This window comes from Equus przewalskii, chromosome 17 (assembly GCF_037783145.1).
Source record: "Equus przewalskii isolate Varuska chromosome 17, EquPr2, whole genome shotgun sequence".
In the NCBI taxonomy this organism is placed as follows: domain Eukaryota; kingdom Metazoa; phylum Chordata; class Mammalia; order Perissodactyla; family Equidae; genus Equus; species Equus przewalskii.
In genome coordinates this window covers 41,454,095-41,476,953 of record NC_091847.1, presented here as the reverse complement: position 1 = coordinate 41,476,953, position 22,859 = coordinate 41,454,095, and the positions used below count along the sequence as shown (strand labels likewise).

The 22,859-nt window shown below is 45.5% G+C and overlaps 2 protein-coding genes across 4 annotated transcripts in view; both read right to left on the bottom strand.

Moving 5' to 3' along the window:
• Positions 1-5,547: 5,547 nt before the first annotated feature.
• Positions 5,548-17,568, bottom strand: TBR1 (T-box brain transcription factor 1). Its single transcript, XM_008531815.2, has 7 exons — positions 17,433-17,568; positions 14,294-16,188; positions 13,540-13,694; positions 13,078-13,199; positions 12,331-12,489; positions 11,143-11,204; positions 5,548-8,078 (listed from the first exon to the last, which is right to left on the bottom strand). Exons 2-7 carry the CDS (start codon positions 14,983-14,985, stop codon positions 7,220-7,222), a joined length of 2,049 nt encoding a protein of 682 aa, XP_008530037.1. The 5' UTR covers positions 14,986-16,188; positions 17,433-17,568; the 3' UTR covers positions 5,548-7,219.
• Positions 17,569-20,153: 2,585 nt separating this feature from the next.
• The window catches only part of PSMD14 (proteasome 26S subunit, non-ATPase 14), a 94,573-nt gene continuing 91,867 nt past the window's right edge, over positions 20,154-22,859 (bottom strand). For all 3 annotated transcript variants that reach the window (XM_008531817.2, XM_070581373.1, XM_070581374.1), the window contains one exon: positions 20,154-20,569. In XM_008531817.2, the coding sequence (XP_008530039.1) occupies positions 20,471-20,569 (99 nt within the window). In that variant the 3' untranslated portion in view covers positions 20,154-20,470. The remainder of the gene's footprint in view (positions 20,570-22,859) is intronic.

Sequence of the window (22,859 nt, the reverse complement as noted above, 5' to 3'; positions counted from 1 at the left end):
ATTCAATGGTAAATAAACTGTGGAAGGATAAGTCCTCGTTATAGTTTCTGTTTTTCAAAGGAAGGTGCTGAGTAGTAAACCTTGCTATTATTTGGTAAAATTGTATCCAAAATTATACATTTTTAATTAAAAAACACATCAGGTTATAAAAGTACTAACCACCTTTGAAACGTTTTTAATTAGAAATAACGGTTTAGCCTTTAGTGAATTTCCAATTGAGTGAGCCTTTCAAAACAATAGAAATCTATATGATAACTGAAAAGTTCTCACAAAACATCATTGTTGATTGCAGATGGCCTTAACTGAATCTATATAACATGTATGTATATTTTATTCACTGAAGTTCAAGGATGGTAAACTTAAAAAATATATATGTGATAGCTTAATATTGTAAATATGAAGATTTAACTATGAAGAAAGTTATAATTCCACAAAGTAGCCTATCATTTGACTATACTACAAAGGGGGAGAGATGATTTTGCTAATTCATGTTTTAGATACAAAGAAAATATCTCCTAATGCAGAGGGAGAAAAAACACATCCTGGAGTCTAAAAAGAATAACCTTTTGTTGATAGAAGATGGCAAATGAGTGTTCACGGGTGCGCATATCACTATTGAAAGAAGATATTTAAAACACATACAATTCAAAACACGCATATCTGAAACGTAGTGCCTTCTATCAACTTTCAAAGGCAGCTTTACTTGTGCCCACAAATGGCAGCCCAGCAGGCAGTGACATCAGACCCAGAAACGCTGTGGCCTGTATAGTACGCAGTGAAGTGCAGTGCTCTACTTGTTTGCAATGGTTTTATTTTTCGACTAGTTTTTATCACACTTGGCATGAACAAGGGAACATGTGCTTTGCTAAATTTGAACTTTTAAGATGAAACTGAATTAACTGAGAACCAAAAAATTGCTTCTGAATTATCCTAAGATTGAAAAATGCCTTCCCTTTCATACTAGGAATGACAAAATAAAAGACAAATACATCTTGAAAGTTGAAATGTGAGCTAGGAAGATCTTGTGGTTTGAGAACAACATTGTTGACTTTTTTCTTTTCTTAGGAAACTGAAATAAGATTTTAATGAAAAGGCTTTTTTCCATACAGTACACTTTTGTTAACATGAAGAGATCTACTAAACCGAAACCTAAATAAACCTAACATAAGCACTAATCCTAATATAAGCAAGATTTGTTTTGCTATATTTTTCAACCAGAAAGTTCAATTAATCTGTCATTTCTTAAAAGTTAAAACTTACTATAACCATATGCATAAATAAAACATATATGTAACATATATACTAAGCAAGTATATATGCCCCAAAACTTATATTTAATCTTAAATTCTTTTTTCCTACTAGTGTTAGAACAAAATAACTATATTGGCTAAAATGACCAGAAGAATATCCCTAGAGATGCTCTTCCCTTCTAAATTCCCTCTTTCTCCTCATAAAAGGTATGCCAAGATACCCAAGAATAAATGTTTTGTACATAAAATGAGTGCCCTGTCATGCAGATATTTTTAAAGAGTTGAAACCCAAGATAATTTTAATACAAAATTCAAGTTATAAATCACAAGCTATGTTTATAAGGAATCTAATGATAAGTAACAGGTCAAACAACCTGAAAGAATCAGCTTGTGGTACAAGCTTCATTGCATTAATAATGTCACAGTTAGTATGTTTATTAAATTAAATATTCCCAGCAAGGGTCTTCTAAATGCCATGTTCCTAATACTAGATTACATATTTATTTCAGAGTTAGCATAGTAAGAGGGGGAGCTACCACTAGAAGGTCTATTAAGCCATGTGGGTTTTTTTCATGGCTTTAATGGAACTATTCAAATCAAATTTTTCACGCCATGCCTTGAACACTGCTGCAAACCATACTGTGGGTGTAAAATACATGCAAGGCGGATATAATCAGCTCAGATGAGACCAGCGACTTGTACACCATCAAGTTTACTTTATTGTGAAAGCAGTGGGGTTTTCTTTCAAGTGAATATATTTTTAAATATGTTGCAACCTAACTTACAGCTGAGGACAGGAACCAGGAAGACACATAAATCTCAAGGCAGCTCAATGACACCGAGTATAATGCAGGACCTAAAATCTCGCCTAGTTTGCCTCTGTCTGCCCTGAGAAATTCTTATCTTCTTGTTCTGGCAAAAGAAAATCTGACTGTCCAAAAGTAAATCTTGCACTCCAACCGTAGCTTCAACAAATCATATAGATTCAACTCGCCTAAAAAGTCTTAGGTACCTTTGAAAAGACCGATTTTACTGATATTTGGCTAAAAATTTACTCTTTCAAATATTAGAATTAGCCAAGCAATTGCCCACATACCAGAGTAAATTATTTTAAAAACTGAATGTTTACCGCTGGTCTTTCAAGTTGTTGACTTCTTCATAATTCAGTTTATCTAAAAATAATTGTTGCTGTTTCCTTTAGAGATCTACTTTGGTCTATTTGCACTCAGGATCCTAAGATCTACGTTTTTTTCCCATCCCCGTGGCTAAACTGCCTACGTGATAAAATAAATAATATACACACAAAGAAGTGCTGCACCTGAGGACAGGCCGGACATTTTACAAAATCACTTAACACAAACACGTTGCCCAAATATCGCTATCACGCGTTTTAAATTATCCGGAAATATAATTGGCCTCTGTTCAACAAGGCTTTTGTTTCTAGCCTGCACCCTAAACAGAAAGTAGAACATCCTTGAAAGCTTCAATGCTAAAAGGATAAATACTTCTCATCACAAAGCGGGGGGTGGAGGGGTCACGAAGAATTTTAGCATTAGGATTTCTAAGAAAACGACCCTGCAGGAGGTCAGAGGGTTCAAAAGTTCTCTACAGATCCTGAATTACTACGTTTTAAGAGCTCGGGTGTTGTCAGTCAGTCCTAAAACGACAGAAACAACCTGATTTGGGAAGCAAACCGTTCAGGAAGTTTCTGCTAGGCCTGAAACGCTTTCACGTCCTAAATCCTAGTCGGCTGCCCGGCCTGGCTCCCGAGGACGGCGGCGCCCCCCCACCCCCGGGCCCCCGGCCCCAGCCAAGGGCGCAGGCCCCGCTCGACCAGCCTCCGAGGGGCTGAGAGAACCGCCTGGACTCCCAGCCTACCAGCCCCGCGGCCTGGATTCCCTGCCTGGACCCCTAACCTGGACTCCGGGCCTGGCCCCGCGGCCGGGCCAGCCAGGGCGCAGCCGCCCGGCCCACGGCGAAACTAGAGAGGCTCGGCCCAGGCTCGGCGCCGGCGCCAGGCCTCCGGGACGGCCCACTCCCGGCCGAGCTCCGGCAGATGCCCGTCGCCGCCGGCCCGGGCTCGAGGGCGCCCGGACGGCCCTAGGCCCGGGCCGAGCTGTGGCCTCGCCTGCGGAGCAGGACGGACCCGCGGCCGCAGCGCGCTCCGTTCCCGCCTCTCGTCTGCCCCGACCGGCGGCCGCCTCGGAGGTGAAGGACTGGGGGCGCAGCAGCTCTCGGCGCGAGCAACGCCTCCGGCTGCCGCGCTCAACCCCACGCGGGTGGTTGGAAGTGAGTTAAGATGGCGCGGACTCCGAGGAGCTGAAAGGCATGAGCCAGAATAAAGTGTTAGCCGCACGCTCGCCTTCTTTTTCCTTTCTTTCTCTTTTTGAAAACACACTTTTGAAAACTGAGGAGATGTGCCGTTGACGGGGAGGACTCGTCCTCCACTCCTCCTCACCCTGACTCCTGCCCTCACGGAGATAAAAAGGCAACTCGAAACTTAACCCGGGCCGCGAACTTTGGTTCCCACAGTCCCTCCCAAATGCAAACTGATTTCCTTGGAACAGCAGCAGCTTCTCAGGCACACGGACAGTGTCATTTTCCCTGATCCCCAAGACTTTTGGGAAACGAGGAGATATGCTCATGCTGGAAAGGGACAGGAAAGCACGCTGCCTCCGAGAGGAGCGCGGAGCTGCAGATTTACCTCTCGCTGACTCAGTCCACACAGCAGATGGTGGCAGAGCTGCAAGGGAAACGACCTCCCAATTTTTTTAAGTACTTCCTAATAGCAGCTAAGTGCATCTTTCAGTACAAGGCACTACGTTCCTGTGAAATCTATCCTCGGCTGCTAAGAGCTGCGTTTCCGCACGTGACAGCGACTCCTTGGCTGGCGGGGACTCGGGCCCGAGGGCGCAGGGCTCCAGCGGCCCGGCCCCGGGGTGGAGAGCCGAGCGCGGCCCCGCAGCCCGCGCCCTCGGTCCTCGGCGTCCCGCGCCCTCCGGGGCGCACGTGCGCCGCCGCCTCCAGGCGCAGGGCGGCGAGGGCCAGGGGCTCAGTCCCCGTGGGTGATTACAAGAATACAATGCTCGACCTCCCTTGCTCCACAGTCACCGTGTTTTGTACTTCTAGTCCTCTTGTTTAGTTCTTAGGTGTGGGAAGGGAGAAAGAAACACAAAGGAAAATCAGCCATCGCTTTTCTACGTGGCAGACAAAACTCCGCGGAACGCCGTCTAGTGGTGAAATTGTCCAGGGAAGGCAAATCGGTTTTGTCCCCCCACGAATTTTCATTTTAATTGGAACTTTGAAGCCTTTTTGCATCTGTCAAATTGCAAAGGGGACACAGGACAATCTCTAGGTGGTGGTAAACTTAGTCCGGTAACCTGAGACTGGGCAAGACTAAGCAAGAAGGTTGGACTATTTTCCACCTCTTTCCTGGATCTCCTTTCTCTGGCGACAAAAGTACAAAAATCGCGTCTCCACGAGGTAAAGGCAGAGCTCTGCGCACTCCCTGACTAAGACGCAGCAACCCCTCGGCTGGAATGCCCACATTTCTGCATTTGTTTTCAAGGGATGGGGATCTGGCTTGGGCAGGACTGGCACAGGGATTCCACTGTAGTAGAGATGGAGTGGTACCCCATAGATACCTCCAAACAAAGTTTTAAGTTCAGTGGTTAAAAACCGACCTTTCACGAGTTGGCTCTCTGCGTCCTTGGCGCACTCCAACCCCACCCAATCTCGCCTCCCCGCCCCAAACCGTTCACTCAAGAAATGTAGGCCATTCTGCGTTTGCATTTACAGATTCGCCACGTGCCTCCAAGGCCTCTTCGACATCTGCCTAAATCTGCGGTCAACAGCCTAATTTGACATGCGTTTAAATTACATCCTACTCTTGCCCAAAGCCTCCTGCCTTAGTTTGTGAAATTTAAAGAAATCAAGTCCTTATTAAAGACCCTGCTTTTCCTGCTCGCATTATTTACAACTTCAGAGAGATCAGATAGATATGATGAGGAAGTGCATACATTTTCCTGGAAAAAAAAATGAGTGCAATAAAGTGAAACTTGACTCATAGGGAACTAAGTAACTGTAAATAAGAAGGAAAAAGTAATTACCGGTAGTGCTATAAAACAAATTTAAGAGGAAAATGGAGGTAGTTCCCATTACACAGACTGCCCCATACTGGAGTTGTAACCATAAGGGTCACATATGGAGAATAACTGTAAGGGTTATTCCTTAACCCTTAAGTAATCGCCTATAATAATTAAATTATTCTCAAACTGTAAACTGCTTTCAAACACCATAGCGTTTTACCAGATTTATTTTACTTGTTATACACAGACGATACAAACGAGCAAAAAACAAAACGTTTCTCAATGGAGTGTGTACTTGTATAAATTATTCAGTTCACAGACAAACGAAACAAATATAAAAATCACAACATTAGATTTACAGAAGAGCCAAAATATACACACGTTTAGACCCTGAATTCCTATTAGGAAAAATCCCCCCATGGACTGGAATCTAGATTGAATATTGTGTTTGATGCATATTTCACATTAATTTTAAAATACAAAAAAAAAAGTATAGGTTTGCTACACAACATTAGAAATCCTATTAATCTATTTCCAGGGGGATTAATGCTCCTTATCAAATATAACAAGACGTAGAGGGGGGAAAAATCAGTCTTACTTGCATTAATGCTAGTGTTTTCCCAAGGAAGTCAAATTTCAGCTGTTTCTAGGTGGCGGGGGGGGGGGGGGGGTGGGTGGGAAATCATTTTCAGAACTAAAATGCAGTAAAATATACAACTCACACAATTCATCTTCACTAGACTACACTATAGTTACCAACAATTCAGTCATCTATATCATTAGTAGAATATTCATTACAAAGATTTACAGCATATAAAGGTAGAGGAGGGGACTGAAAAGATATTCAGAAACAGTTTTTCAGCATATTTGGCACCTGCACAGACCAGTAATGGATTTGGCACTTTGGGGAAAAACAAATAAGGCAAAATAATATTGCTGATGTCGAACTATTCTATTTAGAAGGAAAGGGGGAAAAACATACAACTCCAGTTAACTTTGCTTTGCAGGCTTCATGCCACTTAATCGACTTGCCTATGAACAGACACCTATCCTTTACAGGTGTTTGTTTGGTCGGCTTCTCCTTAGCTATTTGTGTGCATTAGGGAAAAGAGTAACTATTTCATGCAACGGATTGAGAAGTGAGAAACCCATCATTATCTATCAAGTATTTCATGTTTCCAGAGCCTCTTAGACTATTGTTAATTATCTCACAAGAAAACTTTTTAAAGGGGAGGGAGAGTGGAGAAAAAGGAAAAGAAATGAACGAAAAGGTTCAGCATGAACTGGTTTTGTGCCTTGACGATGAGAATAAAAACTAGCCATTCGTTACAGTAAATTAACACTATATACAATCATTTCACAGGCTTTGTTCCACTAAAATTATTAACATCCCTACCATCCATCCATCCATCCATCCATCCACTCGGGGATAAGAAAGGACGCGCTGGGTGGGTCCAGGTTCTAGAGTCAACATCCTATGGTTAAGCGGGAGGCCGAGACTGGTCGGGTCGGAATCGCTGCAGCCTGACTGGACGGCCCAGGTCTCCTGAAGGTGAAGAGTTGCATTACAAGAAAGAGAAGGAGGGGGTGAGAAAAAGACGAGGGGGAGGAGGTTTGTGAAGAGTGGAACTTCACAGAGGAGAAGAAGTCGGAAAACCCAAAGGTTTACAGCAAAGTCGAAGGTCGGTGCGCTAATTGCAGAAACTGCTGTGCAAAAAAAGGTTAAAATCACACTCGGAGACCCGCACTTATTCGCTGCAGACGGTGGTCGAGGGTCAAAGGAAACGGGGGTGCGCGAGGTGGGGTGTGAGGAGGAGGAGGAGCTGGGGAGGCGCTAGGAGGGGCCGGCCGGGGGTCCGGGCCGCGGCGGGCAGGGCCGGCCTAGCTGTGCGAGTAGAAGCCGTAGTAGCCGCCTATGTCCTTGGCGCAGTTCTTCTCGCAGTCCCGCTGGGCCAGCACCTCGCTCTTGAGCGGAGACGAGCTCTCGGACACGGGCGTGTCGGCGGGCGAGATCCGCCTCCGCTTGGCCTGCTCGTAAATCCCCGAGTCGCTCGAGTCGATGGACTTGATGGAGGAGGGGGTCTCGATCCAGCTGGAGTCGGACAGGTCCTTGGGCTTGGCGTCCTCGGCGGCGCCGGGCGGCAGCGGCGAGCGCTCGGCGGCCAGGCCCTCGGCCTCCTCGCCCAGGTAGGGGTTGGCGCCGGCCATGCGCGCAGCGGCCGCGGCGCTGTTGGGCCAGCAGGGCAGCACCGAGCCCGACTTGGCGCCGCAGTACTGCGGGGGGCTGCGCGCGCCCCAGCCCGACGGGTCGGCGTAGTAGCCGAGCGGGCGGCCCGTGCAGCCGGCGGCCTGCAGCGGCAGCGCCTTCACGCCCGCCGCCGCGTACGAGAGCAGCGTGGCCGCGTTGCCCGCGAAGTCCGTGGCCGTGTCGTAGGCCGAGGCGGCGAAGTCCAGCCGGTTGTTGGCCGGCGTCACAAACCAGCGCTGCGGCGACGGCGCGCCCGGGTCCTCGGCCTGCTGCGGCGACAGCAGCCCGTTGGTGTGAGGCACGCTGCGGTCCGTGCCCGGCCCGGGGCCCGCGCCCGCGCCCGGGTGGAAACGGGCCTTGGCGTAGTTGCTCACGAACTGGTCCTGGAGGAACGAGCCGGCCATGGCGTAGCGGGCCCCGGGCACGATCTGCGAGCGCGGGGAGTCGTTGGGCGAGGGGGTCAGGCGGTCCATGTCGCAGCCGGTGTAGATCCTGCGAGGGAAGGAGAGAGAGAGAGAGAGAACCGAGGGGTGGCGCAGAGGTCCCTTGGCGGGGGGCGCGGGAGGCAGAAGGGAAGGCCACCGCTTTTCGCCCACCCCCGCACACTCTTCATCTGTAACTTGCCGTCCAGGGTGGAGACAGACAAAAGGTCACAGACCTGCATCCTCCCCAGAATCAATCGTGAAATTATAAAGGAGCCCATTTGTCTGTTCAGGGACCTAAGCAAGATCCAGATCAAGAGAAAAGCTTCCCTCTTTTGCTCTCTCTCGCCAGGTGTACACAAGGGACTGAGGAACAGGGCAAGCGATTCTCATCCCGCTTGCTTCTCCAATATACGTATGCACGTTAAGGCACATTGACCCGGGGACTAAGGTGTTCTTTGTCCACTGGGCCTTTCCTCTGCGGTGAGAATTTCTGAGCGAAATTTCTACACAAGGTACCACTCCTCCACCCTTTTAAGACCGCTTTCTTCCAGGTGACATACACGCGGGCCGTCCAGGTAGTAATCCTCAAAGAGCGGCCTTCACCAGTCTTCTGTGGCCCGAGGAAGCCTCCACAGTACTTACTGTCTATTGTTTCCCCCCCGTGAGAGCCTTTAACCCCCACCTCTACCGACACAAACAAGAACTACTACTTGGAGACAAAGTCATCAATCAATAGCATTCTTTTACAAAGAAAAAATGTTATTTACTTTGACCTTCTCTCCCCTGATTTTGATCCTTTACTGGTAAAAAAAAAAAAAACCCACAAAACTTTGGGGCAAACTCTTTCAGTACAGTTATCAACCTCCTCCAAGCAATTTCCCACTAATAGCAGCTAACCCTATACAGCTTGACTCTGTGCCAGGCCCTGTCGTCTAGGCTCTGTACAGACAGTAATATGGTTAACCATCACAATAGTCCTCTGAGTTAGGTACCATTATTTTCCCACTTTGCAGATGACAAAACTGAGGCAAGGGAAGTTAAATAACTTGCCCAATCACTGACAGTAATTATGTTACTGAGAATTACCTTAGATAAAATAATCAAAGATTAACTTTAGGCCCTGGGCCTAGAAAATCCCATTCGAATCGAGAGGGAAGCAGAGAATGGATCTAGATTGGTAGAAGTGTTTTCTCATACACATACACACATGCCTCCCTTTTTGTTATACGCATAAATGTTTTAATCTTTAATCCACAGATTGTTTTGAAAGAGAGCCTCAGTCTTGTCAGGCCTGAATCCTTTGGGGAGGAGAGTCCCCGGTGAGTGGCCAAGCCACCTTCTAGTCCCCCTGAACTCTGATTGCTCTCACTATTTCTCCAAAAGTGAGCCATACCCAAATAACCAACATAAAAAGGGAAAGGGAGAGTGTCATAAACCGCTCTGCTCTTCCCTGGCCCCTGAAATTCTAAGGTATCCATTTGTATATGTAAATAAGGTTTTTAAGAAAAATATATAGTGATTTAAGAATCAAAGGGAAGTGGCTTTTCCAACAGAAGTCAGCCAGAGCAGGGGCAGCTGAGGGTCACGCTGTGGCTGCTCAGGTCCATTCTGCTTACTGCACAAAATTTCCCTCCTGAAATTGAATTCCAGTTTCCAGTAAGAGAAGTAGAGGGAGGCAGGAAGGGAACATAACCAGCAAGGTGCAAATATCTTCTCTGTTTACCACCACAATATTTTAAAAAGAAAAAAGCAGTCTGCAAAAGATACAGTTTAGATGCCCATCCAGGTCCCAGGCCACTTGGGATTACTGAATTAATTTGTGCAAAATAAAATGCTTTGGAACAGATGTTCACAACAGAATTAAAAGCTCAGAATCTACAAGACCCCCTGGTACACAGACCAATATCTTTGGTCTCCTGGGCCACACACTTTCCGCTGTGCCGAGTCCACCTTTTTAGATTGTGAGGACTAGAGTAGCCAAGTTTTTATTCTGGGGAATCATATTGAAGAGGCTGGCTTTTTTTGAACGACTTTTGAGGGATGCACATGATGGTTACACGCAGGAATGTCAATGACTCTCTTTTCAATTTGTTATGAAAATTATCAGGAGGGAGGTTCTTATCTACCTGGAGATGGAATGGAGGCAGCCACTTGTCTCTCTGCAAATTCAAACTACAGTATTTCTCGTCAAAGACAGCTTCAACTTTGTAGCTCTATTCCAGGCATTTAATGCAAGCTGTGAAATTAAAATTTATCTACCATTCCTGTTTTATGGTCAGAAAAAAGTAGAGGGATCCCCACAATCCAGATTTAGACTGTGCCATATAACACTGTCTGAACTCTTAGGCACTATGCTTGGACTCTGAGCAAGAATGCTAGAAAAAGCCCAGAAAACATTCAGTTTACACCTACTGTTGCCCCCAGCCAACAGCATTTGGATAGACCAGAAATGGAGAAAGGTAAGAAGGTAAGGGAGGCCTGGAGAAAAGGGAACCGACACATTTAATTAAAACACAAAAGATAAGAGGAAATATTTTTCTTTTGAATATTATAAATAATACACAGCAACAGCAGCTGGGTCCTTCCCAAAGCCTGAAATGACTCTAACTGTGCCTCTGCTCATGAACTTGCCTGTGGTGGGTGCACATTTTTATTCAGTCCATAGTAAACTTGCACAGGAAAAGCTATTACACAAAACTTGGAAATGGGTAAATAAAAGTCACATATGCCAAGGAGACTGTAACAACTGCCAGAGCCACATGCACTTTCAGGCAGAATCGGGCGGTTTCAGACACAGACAATCTGAGCTGAGCATCTGCAGCGCCACATACAACTCCCGCACCCGGGAACCGGGGCAGCTTCCCCAGCCAGCCAGCCCCAGAGGCCCGCCAACAACTCCGAAAGTCATAAAGCTAAAAATAGGTGAAGGAAAGCTTTGACCAAAACCACAGAAGTACCAAGCCGGAAGGTCACCAGAGAGAAGGGGAGCCGACAAAAAGGAAAGGGAAAACCTTACAAACAACCCTGTCTTCACACATTCTAGCTTCCAAAAGCATTGTACGTAACAATCCACCTTTGACCTACAGGCCAATTCCACAACTTTCTGAGAAGGAAGATGCAAAATGACTTACGTGTCGTAATTATCCCGAAATCCTTTAGCGAAGGGGTTGTGGTCTATTTTCAGTTGTGTAATCTGGGAAAGAGAAAAGAAGATGAATATGATCTCGCCTTCTATACAGGAGGATTGGGTGTTTGATAATATGTCATCTGCCACTTCTTACAGGGGCTTAAGGCCTGCAATTTCAATAAATAGCAAGGTTTCCCCAACTGAGAAATTTGATGGAATGGGAAAGAAAAAAGAGAAGGTATCATGAAAGTTTGAGGAACATGTTTAAATTAATGATGCGTAAAACTAAAGGATTGCCTTAGATCGGCTCTCCCATGTCTTCTAAATTGGTTCAAATGCACATTTTTAAAACGTTACACACAATGCACTTAGACAAAAATCTTTGAGGGGCACTTGAATTCATCATGAAATTATGCCTATTTTAAATGTTTCATCATATTTTTAAAAGTTGGTCACTTCTGATTCACAACCTGAAGAACTCACAAGTTGATCTCAACATCAGTTTTGATTTAAAATAAATGCATGTTTTTCATTTCTGATATTTTCATTTAAGTTAAAAAAAAAAAAAACCACCATCAATCCTAGTAGTCAAATCAACAGCAGTAAAATAAGTTTTTGCAAACTTGCAAATACTGAAGAGGTTCAAGTGCTAAGAAACTCATTCCACAGCCCCCAGTAATTTGATTTATTGTAGTTTTAACATATATGGATGTGTGTATCCTTTTCATCACCCAAAAAGTGGTGTATGTTTATTTCAGCCATCAGTTCTGAGACTTTAAAAAAAAAAAATTTGTTTAGATAAAGCCAAATCTTGCCAAGAATAAAATGCAGCAGGAAATCTGCTTGTTTTCTAAAGGGAAGAAGGACTTTAAAAAAAAAAAAAAAAAGCAGATCTAAATCTGTTCTGGTTTGAGAACGAAATTAAAATTTCCAAGACAAGAGGCCCTAGAAATCCTGGACACCTCAAAGGTGGCCCGGGTGACCCGCGACGGAGACGAATAGGAGGCGTTTTCCCACCGGCTAGGTATTTAGGGGAGGTGCCCAGTAGGCCCCTAGCCCTATGCCAAAACGGCTCAGCAGAGTCAGCTGTTTTGGACGTTAGTGCCCGAGCCGGGACGGCCGGGGGGATCCCGGCGGGTGTGGGGGGAAGCCGGGGCCGCCCGCCGCGCGCCCAGCCCCCGGGCCTCCTTACATCGGTGTTCTGGTAGGCGGTGACGGCGATGAACTGAGTCTCGGGGAAAGTGAATGTCTGCACGCGGCCTGGCTGGCTGGTGTCCTCCGTGCCGTCCTCGTTCACTTCCACCACATGCAGGCGGGGCTGGTACTTGTGCAAGGACTGTAAAACCACCATCTGTCCGGCGGAGAGAAAGGGGAGCGCCGGGCGGCGCGTTAACGCGGTCGGTGTGCGCGGGGCTGCGCTCCGCGGGCGGCGCGGAGCCGGCAGGAGCCCGCCGCCCCGGCTCCCTGACCGCAGGACGCGCCTGGCTGGTGACCGGCTCGCTGGGCCACACCAGCCCTCGGTCCTCTGGGAGCAGGACTCGCGGAGCCCCGGAGGAAAACCGAACCCGACCGCCCGATCCACGGGGCCCTTCTCCTAGTCCTCCTTTAAGGAGGAACAAAGATTTTCACGGCGTACAGATCCTGTGGTGTTCTTCTCGAAATCAACCAAGTATTTGTACATGGGAAGGTCAGAAACTCGGGAATTGGGCGGGGGGCGAGGAGAACAACTTTATAGGTTATTTAGTATAATTTTGGAGAGTGGAAATAAAATTTTTTTAAAGTCCTTTTAATGAAGCAAAGAAGGATGTATGTAGTTTCTCATGCTGATTTAAACTGATGAACTGGATGTTAGGGAGGGACGAGTGTGTGTGTGTGTGTGGGTGGGTGGGTTGGTGGGTGGGTGAGAGAGAGAGAGGGAATGAGCGCTTGAGCCACTGACCTGCCCATTGTTGTTTGAAGCTCCTTTGTTGTTTGTAAGTTTTAATTTTCCAAAAGAGATTTCTTGGCGCATCCAGTGAGCCCCCGTGTTGGGGGAATCCGGATGCATATAGACTCGATTTCCTAGAGAAAGAAATCAGTTGTTTACATCTGCCCCGGGCACTGCCCAGTCCCAACTCCTCACAACGTAGGACACACACACACCCCTTATTCCACCGTGAGGCCCATTAGCTGGGGCTTTTTTAGGCCGCGCTTTCTTCTTATTAACTGGGGATGATTAAAATAGCTTTTGCATAATCCTCCCCCTTCTCGCCGCTCAGTCTGTCCCCCTATCCCCCTCGTTTCCTTTTAGAAGTCATTGGCCGATCGCTTTAAAAGTCGCTCGAGCCAGTCCACAAAGGCTTTAATTAATCATTCTCACCTAAATAAGTGTCAGGAAAACGTGTTAATTGGAAGGACTTGCCTTGCACATTGGTGTCCGCTTTGCCGCAAGGAACCCATTTGCCTCCTTGAAACCTCCAGTGATTGGGATCCGCCAAAATCACATCCACAAAAATATTGTAATGAGCCGTGGGATCGAGACCAGAAATGTTAAAACTTAAAAAAGGAAACATGCGCCTATTTAAATTAAGGGGGGGGTGGGAAACAAGGGGGAAAAAAACATAAATGTTAAAGATTAAATGCAAGAAGCGCGGCGCCAGATAGCAAAGCAAAACTTGTTCTCGCAACGTCGATGAGCGAGTGTTCGCTGGGTTAGAAAAGGGGTGGGGGGGGGGGGTAGGAAAATAAGTGGGGCTGAAGTCGGGGAGATCGGTGGGTGAACTGGAGTGGGGAGTCGGCAGGTATCACTGCCCAGGTGGAGAGCGAGGTTGACGACCCGCATCTCCACTGTCCGTGCATCCGGGCGTGGATGCGTCCCTCCCATCTGCCGGCCACCGGCCGGGGCTCTCGCTCTCTTGCGTTTCTCCGGTCACTGACTGGCTCTCTGACCACCTTTCTAGAGCGGGATTCCCGCACCCCACCCTGCCCCAACATCGCCGCGGTGGTTATACCTTCCACTTTCCCCTTTTCCAAAACCTGCCAACTCTAGGGCGCACCAGAGCGCCTTCCACTCTGCTCCCGGCCCCAAATAGTCGCTGCCACGGCGGTCACAACCCGGGTGCACTTGCTACCCCGGGCTGCGCCTGGAGCGGCGGCAGCCAAGATTGTAGCATTACCTTCCCTGTTTGGTGATGATCATCTCCGTTTGATGCCGGTGAAATTTCAGCCAAAGAGGCCTGTTGCACAGGTATACCTGCGCTTTCCCGGGCACCAGCCCGGGTTGTGTGGAGGAGAATTGGTAGAACGGGGCTCCTTGGTAGGAGTGGCCGTACTGCTGTGGGTAGGGGTAGCCGGCCGCGGGGTAGCCCTGCGGTGAGGAGTTGGACAGGAGGCTGTTGTAGGCTCCGTTGGTGATGACCGGGTGGTGGGCCATGTAGCGACTGGGGCTGCCGATGGAGAAGGCGGGGTGCGCCGGTCCGTGCTGGCCGGGGTACGGGAACATGGCACTGGGAGCAGTGGCCGCAGACTGTGGCTGGCTGGACTGAGAGAGGAGGTAGCGATCTGCAGCAGAGCCATCGAAACTGTGACGAAGCTCAGAGACCCCGTCCAAGACAGGAGAGAGTTTACTTCTCTGGACGTCCCCTGGTGAGTCCTTGGAGTCAGGAAAATTGTCTGTATCTGACTGATTCGTCATCCCCCTGGTAATTTTTTTCAAAGGTGAACTTCTCTCCAGGTTGTCAGTGGTCGAGATAATGGGATGATCGTGCAAGACAAGCTCAGATCCGCCTGAATGTGGGTAGCTGCTGCTCACATTGAGAAATTTCTTGGAGAGCATGATAGAAGGAGAAAGGCAGTGCTCCAGCTGCATAGCTCTAGAACCTGAACACTCGCCCTCCTGTCCCTGGTTTTTAAAGTCCTATTTATCATAAACTAGAAATCCACAGACCCCCTCACTAGACAGAAAGCACTTCAACCAGCAAATGCTTCTCAAAGGTTTGATTTACTTTTTTTTTTCCCTGGGAGAAGAGATTGGCCAATTGACACTATGCAGCAATCAGAAAAGGCTCACTTTTGATCTTGCTGCTTGTGCAGCCGATGAAACGGCTCCTGCCATTGGTTAACTGCTGACAGTAATTTAATTAGATAGACATTAATTAGGATAATCACCTGGCTCCCGGTCGCGACGATCATGGCAAATTGAAGGGGATGATTTTATTGTTGGTTGGGGGTGGGGGGGTGGGGAATGTGTGTTGGTTTTACGTGAGCATTGTTATGTCACCTTTAAGCTTTGTGACCACTGCTTTTGGAAGATTCAAAGATGTGCAATTTACTAAACATTTTCCTACCTTCCCCCCCACCGCCCTCCTTTCGAGCTGAGGGGCGGAGGAGGGAATTCGACGATGCTAGGAGACTTTTCGGATCTGAATGAGCCAAATATTCAGTTGAATGTAACGATTTCAAGTGCAAAGTATACAAAGCGCGAGCCGGTGGCCTCTTCTCGCCCTGTAAAAGTTCCAGAGTCTGTCTTTTCCAGTTAATACAGAAGCACACAACACCTGAGCCAGTTCTTTGTGAGCAGGTCCTGCGTGTCCCCGGCGGCCCCCCCCCCCCTCCATGCACACCTTTTAAACTGCATACATAAATAAATAAATCACTGCTGTTGAGAGCCACAGCGATGAAAGTGAGCGGGAGGGGGGAGAAGTGGGGGCGAAAAGCAGCAACTCACCCACCCATCCACCCACCTCGGGAAGGTTCGGTTTCTTGGTCGAGCACAGAAACAGTGACAATCTATGATCTCCTTTTTAAGTTTTGAAATAATCATAAGCTGTCGGGCTGAAGTGCCTTAATGTATTTGCAATGATGTTTACGAGGTCTTTACTAAATATTTTATCAGCGAGCTTGGTTGCAGATTATCTGAAGAGCATCTAACTGGGGGCAGGCGCCATGCATCCCTCGCGTCCCGCTGCACTTCCCTCTCTCTGAGGTACTGGCTTGGCGACAGGTTCAAAAGCCTCGCCAGGAAAAGAGAGGGCCGAGTCCTCGTGCAAATGGGTTCGCTAGAAGCACTGATCTGGGGAGATAGAGTGGAAGTGGTGTCAACGCAGTGATTGTTACTGAAGACTCGTGTGTGTGTGTGTGTGTGTGTGTGTGTGTGTGTGTGTGTGTTTAATGTTTATATAACCTGGAGGGGAGAAAAAGAATCCATGCCAGTAATTTTAAAATGAGGAAGAATCTGAGGAGAAATAGAGAAAAGAACCAATTTAAAAGGATGTTAGCACAAATAAATAGCACGAGGCCAAAGCGACCCCGAGGTGTAGGCAGAAATCTCCCGTTCCCAGTACTGGCTCTACAGAGGTGCCCAGCCTTCCTGGACCCGAGGGCCAACAGCAGCAGGGCTTTTATCGGCCAAAGCTGCTCCCCGCGGCCGGCACCGGCCAATCTGCCCTCCGGCGGCTTTCCCCAGACGCCGAGCGGCGCGCGATGCAAGAGGAGCGCAGCCCGGAGCTCAGCTCGCCCGGCGACCCGGCTCACAGGCGGGCCGGCTCCGCGCGGGGCACTGCTGGGGCTGGCGACGGGAGGCCACCCCGCAGCCCCGCGCCCGGCGCCCCGACCCACACCAGAGGCCCGGCTCTGGCTCATTGTCTAGGGTCCCCGAGCGACCGGAGCGTAGGCTCCCCAGTACCCTGGCGATGACGGGAGGGGGCCGCCGCCCGGGAGACTGCGGGAGCGCGGGGCGAGCCGCGTCTGGCGCAGGCCCCGGGGGCACACACCCTTCCCGTGCCGGGCCGGCCTGGGCACTTGCGCCCGGGGGAGCCTGTGCTTTGGGGAGGGCGCGTCTGCTCTCCCAGGGCCCCGGCCGCTCGGAGGGAGAGCGACGCTGGGGACATTAGGAGGGTCCCGGCATGGGCAGAGAGGGGTTAACCAGCCTCGACCTCCGCGGAGGCGGGCGCAGCTTTAGGCGCGGCCGCGGCGCGCTGAGCTGCCCGCGCAGAGCCCCGACTGCACCCCGGGGCGGCCTGGGCGCCTTGGCTGCAGAGGGCACCAGCTGTGTCCTCCAGCAGGGCGCCGCGAGCGAGGCCCGGCGCGAGCGGCGCTGGGCTGGACAGGTTGATGACCAGATGTCCCAGACTCAAGCCGAGACAGTTTTCTGGGAGAAAAATAACAGCCAGATCCATTTTTCTTTTCGGAAGCAAATCTCAGCTCCTGGCCAGGAAGCTTCACAAACAAGCAGGGCCTTAGCTGTTGAGGCATTAGGGTACCGGAAAGGGACAGCAGCTATGACACTATTTGACACTTGGGTTTTCTGCCCCTTACCTTCCACCGCCATTTCTCCTGAGAGGTTTTCACCCTATTTTGGCTACTGGTTTTCTCCTTTCTTCCATCATTAACTTCTTTGTCCCGGAGTGCGTCTCTCTCCACTGCTTCCAAGGTCACCTCCTCCTTCCTCAGTGGGACACAGAGCCTTAAGTGTGTAGCAAAAAGGGGAGACTCCACCTGGGCTTTTTTTGAGGGTTTTTCATCCCTGGCACCCTGAATTGGCTTTTTAAAAAATGAAGAATGTGGGGCTGGCTTGGTGGCACAGTGGTTAAGTTTGCACTTTTGCTTTGGTGGCCCCGGGTTCTCAGGTTCTGATACCGGGTGCAGACCTATGCTCCACTTGTCAAGCCATGCTGTGGCAGGCATCCCACATATAAAGTAGAGGAAGGTGGGCACCAACGTTAGATCAAGGCCATTCTTCCTCAGCAAAAAGAGGAGGATTGGTGGCAGATGTTAGCTCAGGGCTAATCTTCCTCAGGAAAAAAAAATGCTAAAATGAAATGTTAAAGTATAGAAAACTGATAGAGTGCAGTTTCCTCAGAATTAAGGAATTGGATTAGGAGAAAAATGTGCACTCTTAGATTATCAGTACTAAATTCAGTGATTCCTCACATATAGGCTGTGCCTTGAACCTGTATATGCTCAAGAGGGAAACTAAGCCTCGCCTCAGGATCAGCACACCTACTCCTGAGAGCAGGGCTCCTCAAACTTTAAAGTGCATACAAACCATGTCAGGATTCTTGATTCTGTTTCATGTCTGGAGTGGGGCCTGGATGCTGTATATATAATGAGCTCCCCAGAAGATGCAGGTGCCCGTGGTCCAGGCAGATCACACTGAACAGTGACGCTGGAGTTTTCAATGCTCCCATACTAGTTTAAGTGGAAGGTAGGGACACCTGTGTACTAGGAGCAAGCAAGAGTTTTGGTTCTAGTGCTGCTTTAACGCTGCTGGGTAGATGGGTAAAGATGCTCACTTAAGCGCATACACACCCCTCAAGTGGCTTGTTGAGCTTGTGATTAAGTCAGTCGCTTCAATGCCTAACTGGGCCTGGGCCATCAGACTGTTGCTAAAATAGCTGTACATTCTGAGACAAAGGCGTTCACTGAGCCTCGTTAGGACATCCTGATTGACTCCAAATCTAAAGAAAATGTAGGTTTTTTGCTAGGACGGATTTTGAAAAAGTTGTGAAACTGGCAATGTCTCCAACGTGAACTAAGTGGGAGAAAATGGTATGTGGCTGTAGGGAGTCCAGGAAGATGAGGTGATCACATGAGAAGAGCAAACTGCAGGCGTTGTGTAAGCCTCCTCAGTCACTGTACTCATTCTGGAGATATTTTCACAGGGGACTAAAGTGGAAAAAAAGAGTATTTTCATATGGAATGTTGAGAACAGGCTTCAAATTATTGAGGCCGTCTTCTGAGGGCATATTGTATGAAAAAATCTTAACTAGCTCTAACGAGTATTATCTGTGAAATAAGTCATAGAACCTTATTTATGTAAAGGGAAAAATCATGTATCCAAAAAAACAGTCTGCACATAAGTTTAAATTAGGCAAAAAGAAACTTCTACTAACTTCCACTTATATTTTAGTAAATGGTAAACTGTCGTAATCCCAACAATTAATACTCATTACATGTCCTACATAAAACATGCTCACTATAGTTAAAAGAAGATACCACAGGACAAGCAAGAAATGCTCAGAATACCTCTTATTCTACCAAAAGAGGGACTGTGAAACATAGTGGGAATTTAAGCCATTTCCACTTTTAGTTTCTGCTAACTTTTCATTGGGCAACCAGTAAGAGATTAGAATTGTTCAAACAGGAGAGTACTTTAGTCTACCACATCATTCATACCACCTCTAGTAGACGTTAAGTCTAAATTCTAAGTCCTCAAGTAAAATCCTCCTTTAATGAAGCCTTAGAAACATTCTTACCATATTTTCACAAAGGACTAAATTAAAAGACAAGAATTAAATCTTTTTTTTGTCTCCATTTGTTTTGCCACACTCTTTGGTGTACCCAGTATGGTGCTGTACCATGAATGAATATTAACAGGTGATAAACTTATGCATATCAGGTTAAAAGCAGGTTGAAGGATGAGGTAATCTATGCAAACTGACACTAGTCAAATTTTTGTCATAAGCATAAAACTGGGTACTTCTAAGTTATTTGGGAAAGGTGAGCGAAAACAGTAACAAAATTATTGCTTATGTGCTCATGTTAAACTCATATTATGGCTACTTTTCTCATTTTGCTTTGAAGATATTATATACCCTTCTATGGCCGTCTTAGCTCAAAGTCTAGCAGAGTTTGCAGCAGGCAACTCCTAGACAATCTCAACACTGTTGGTGGAATGTATACTCTTTTTAAAAAATGATAAAGTCTAAATTAAAATTGCCCCCTTTCTTCTTAAATGTACTCCTCTGAAACCCTGAATGTATAATATGTTAACAAGCTATTCAGTATACAATATTAACTTGTGACAAATACTTTCAATAAAATATGTCAACATTTTTCTGGGTTACTCACTAATGAGGTAGCCACTGATTAATGGCAATCATTTTACATTTGTGAAGTTTTGTTATCACATTGATGTTTTATGTGTCATAAGATCTCAGAATGCAAAGGGAAACATATCTTTGTGTGAGATTTCTAGAGCACTGTCAAATGTTATTCTGTCAATTCCACCCAGTAGCAAAAAGACCTCAGGAGACATAGATTGTAAATGTATTTTATTTTGTAAGCAACAATCAAAATATATTTGTGTTACTGATTTCTTCAAATATTAAATGGGATCTTAACAAAATTTGTCCACTTTGATGTATTCTTATACAACTTTGGAATCTGCAAAGACCCTGACTAAAGAAACAGAAGTAATTGTACAACTGAGACTGAAGGTGTTACAGTGCTGCAAATGATGCCAGATGTCTTACATTTAACCAAATACACCTTCAGAGGTCCCTTGATTTTGAGCATTAGGAACAACAGAGGAATATACACTGAAAGTATCACTAATAGCTTTTTGCATTGCTTTATTTAAATACGACAGTATCCAACATAGCTGCTAAACACTGGACAATATTTGAAGTCATAAGTACATCCACATGTTCCTCCAAATGACGTTTGGGGTCCTAAAAGAAAAAAATAAGGAAAGAAAAAGAAAAAAGAACTGTATTACTGGTAAACGAATTACTTAGATTTCTTCAGTAACTGATAAAACTGGTAAAGAAAGCCAAACCTAAATTTATATATATTTTACAATTTAACTTCTAAATCTGTTACAATGAAAAACTGATTTACACAATCAATGCTATGACTCTCTATCAGAGATTATAAAGAGTAACAAGGAATTCTACACAGCCTGCAATCATATGATTAAAAAAAAAAGTGTAAGCATTTATATGTGTGTATAAGCCCGAGTGCGTGTGTGTATTTTCTGCCTTTCACATATATTGAATGTCTAAGGGGATACTTTACTCAAAGCAGACATAGAAACAGGTATGAGTTCAGTGTGAATTCTCATCACTTCCTCTATTATTTTAATTTAAATTTAATCCCTGTATAATTTTAATATTTCAGGAATAGTGCTTTAAATGATTCAGGAAATATTCTTGGATCAAAAGTCACTGTTGGTAGCTTAAAAATTTAAATACAATTTGCATCAATTCTAAAATGCTAAGAGTAAATATTTCAGGCAGCTATTTTGAAAAAATATATCATAGCAAAAGAATATATAGGTACAATCTTTTAACTTAGACCTGATCAAATCTGTATTTGAAATATCTGAGTTAAAAATGAGGCTTAAAATTGCTTTGTAATAAAGGAAGTTAAATTAAAATGCTCAATTTATATTTATGTTTAAGGTTGAGCTGAATGAAGTATTTTAGCTAAATTTGAAAGCTTTCAAATAAAGGATATATATTGCACACAATAAAAAACTTCCAATAAAGCATTATTTTCTTATGAGTATTGCTAAAATACCCAAGACTCTTAACTTTAAACAAATGTTCATCACTGGAATTATTTCTTGGCTGTTCTTTTCTAAACTACAATTTCAATACGCTTGATTTCTTTAAACAACCCAGAGATACGACATGCTAACATAATAATTTGAAATTTTCTTTATTTCAGAAATATGCCTTAGGGCATTTTAGGTGAAAGAGACTGAGAAAGACTGGCAGGAGAAAAAGATATTGGTCTGATTCCATTATAGACAGTTTTGCTTTTGCCATGCAGTAGGCCAAACCAGTGAAGTAGAGTATTTTTTAAAAACGATTCTGATTAATATTGAACTTTGCCAATTATATATTTTTCATTCACTTTTATTTTAGTTTAGTCCTTTTATTTGCTGCTAACTGTTAAATGAAATCTACATCAAGAATCTATAGCTTCAGTTACTTATTCAAAAAATAGTTACTGTATTCTATGCAAGTACAAGGCTCCAAGAGATGATCTAATATTATATATTAGACTAAAATAAGTAGTAGGAAAAGAAAACACGGGTAACTATATCACACCGGATGAAGAGAAGAAGATGAACTATATTTCACTTTGTTTTTGGAGAGTTCTTGTTTTTAAATTAAAATATTCAGAATGTAGTGAGATCTGATTTCACCAATTATGATATCTAAGCCAGACCTTTGCCCCTACTGCTCTGTTGGAGTAACTGGTTTTGTAGTGAATTGGTAATACACTTCGCTCAGTTATCTACATTACTTCTTGTGGCAGCTGGGTGATTCTTAGAGATTTCCCATCCAAGAATGGTCCTGGCCCAAACCTACAGAGCTTGTGAGATGTGATGGGATCAGAGCATATGGTAGGATGGCTGAAAGCAAAGACAGCTTAGTGTCTTGCATCTGAAATATCAAGATTCTGCCAACATCAGCAATATGATAACCATGTTCCATGAAATGAAAAAAATGTAATCAACATTCTTTAAAAAACAGTCTAATTAATCTGTAGATTCATTTAATTGGTTGGTATATTCCCCCCAACCCTCAGAAAATAGGAACTAAAATATATATTTCATCTTGGAAAAGTGAAAGAACAAATACTTAAAATCCTTTCTCTTCACTCAGTATAGTCCAACAAAGCTCTAAGCTCTCTCAGGAACATTACTTACATATTGAAGCCTACATATTGATAAACTGTGTCATTATGAAATAAATCTACCATTCTATTAATGATCTTCACTGATAATATTTCAAGTAAAAATAATACTTAAAAAATTAACTCAGGACACAAGTTCATAATTTCTTTCTAGTAAATTATTTTCACTAAAGATAGTATCTCACAGGCATATTTATGATTTACTTCTCTACAGACGGCAAAGAATTTGACATCAAATAATTCAGTGACCTTTAAAATTATTATCACATTTACACGACAGAAGAAAAATATAGAGTGAACAGACAGAAAAAA

What these genes read in the sequence shown, in the direction of transcription:
- TBR1 (XM_008531815.2), bottom strand. Translation starts at nt 14,985, where the DNA reads ATGCAGCTGGAGCACTGCCTTTCTCCTTCTATCATGCTCTCCAAGAAA. An exon ending in ATCATCACCAAACAGGGAAG is followed by an intron (nt 13,695 to 14,293) that starts GTAATGCTACAA and finishes TAATTTAAATAG; the next exon opens with GCGCATGTTTCCTTTTTTAA. An exon ending in AGCGGACACCAATGTGCAAG is followed by an intron (nt 13,200 to 13,539) that starts GCAAGTCCTTCC and finishes TTCTTTCTCTAG; the next exon opens with GAAATCGAGTCTATATGCAT.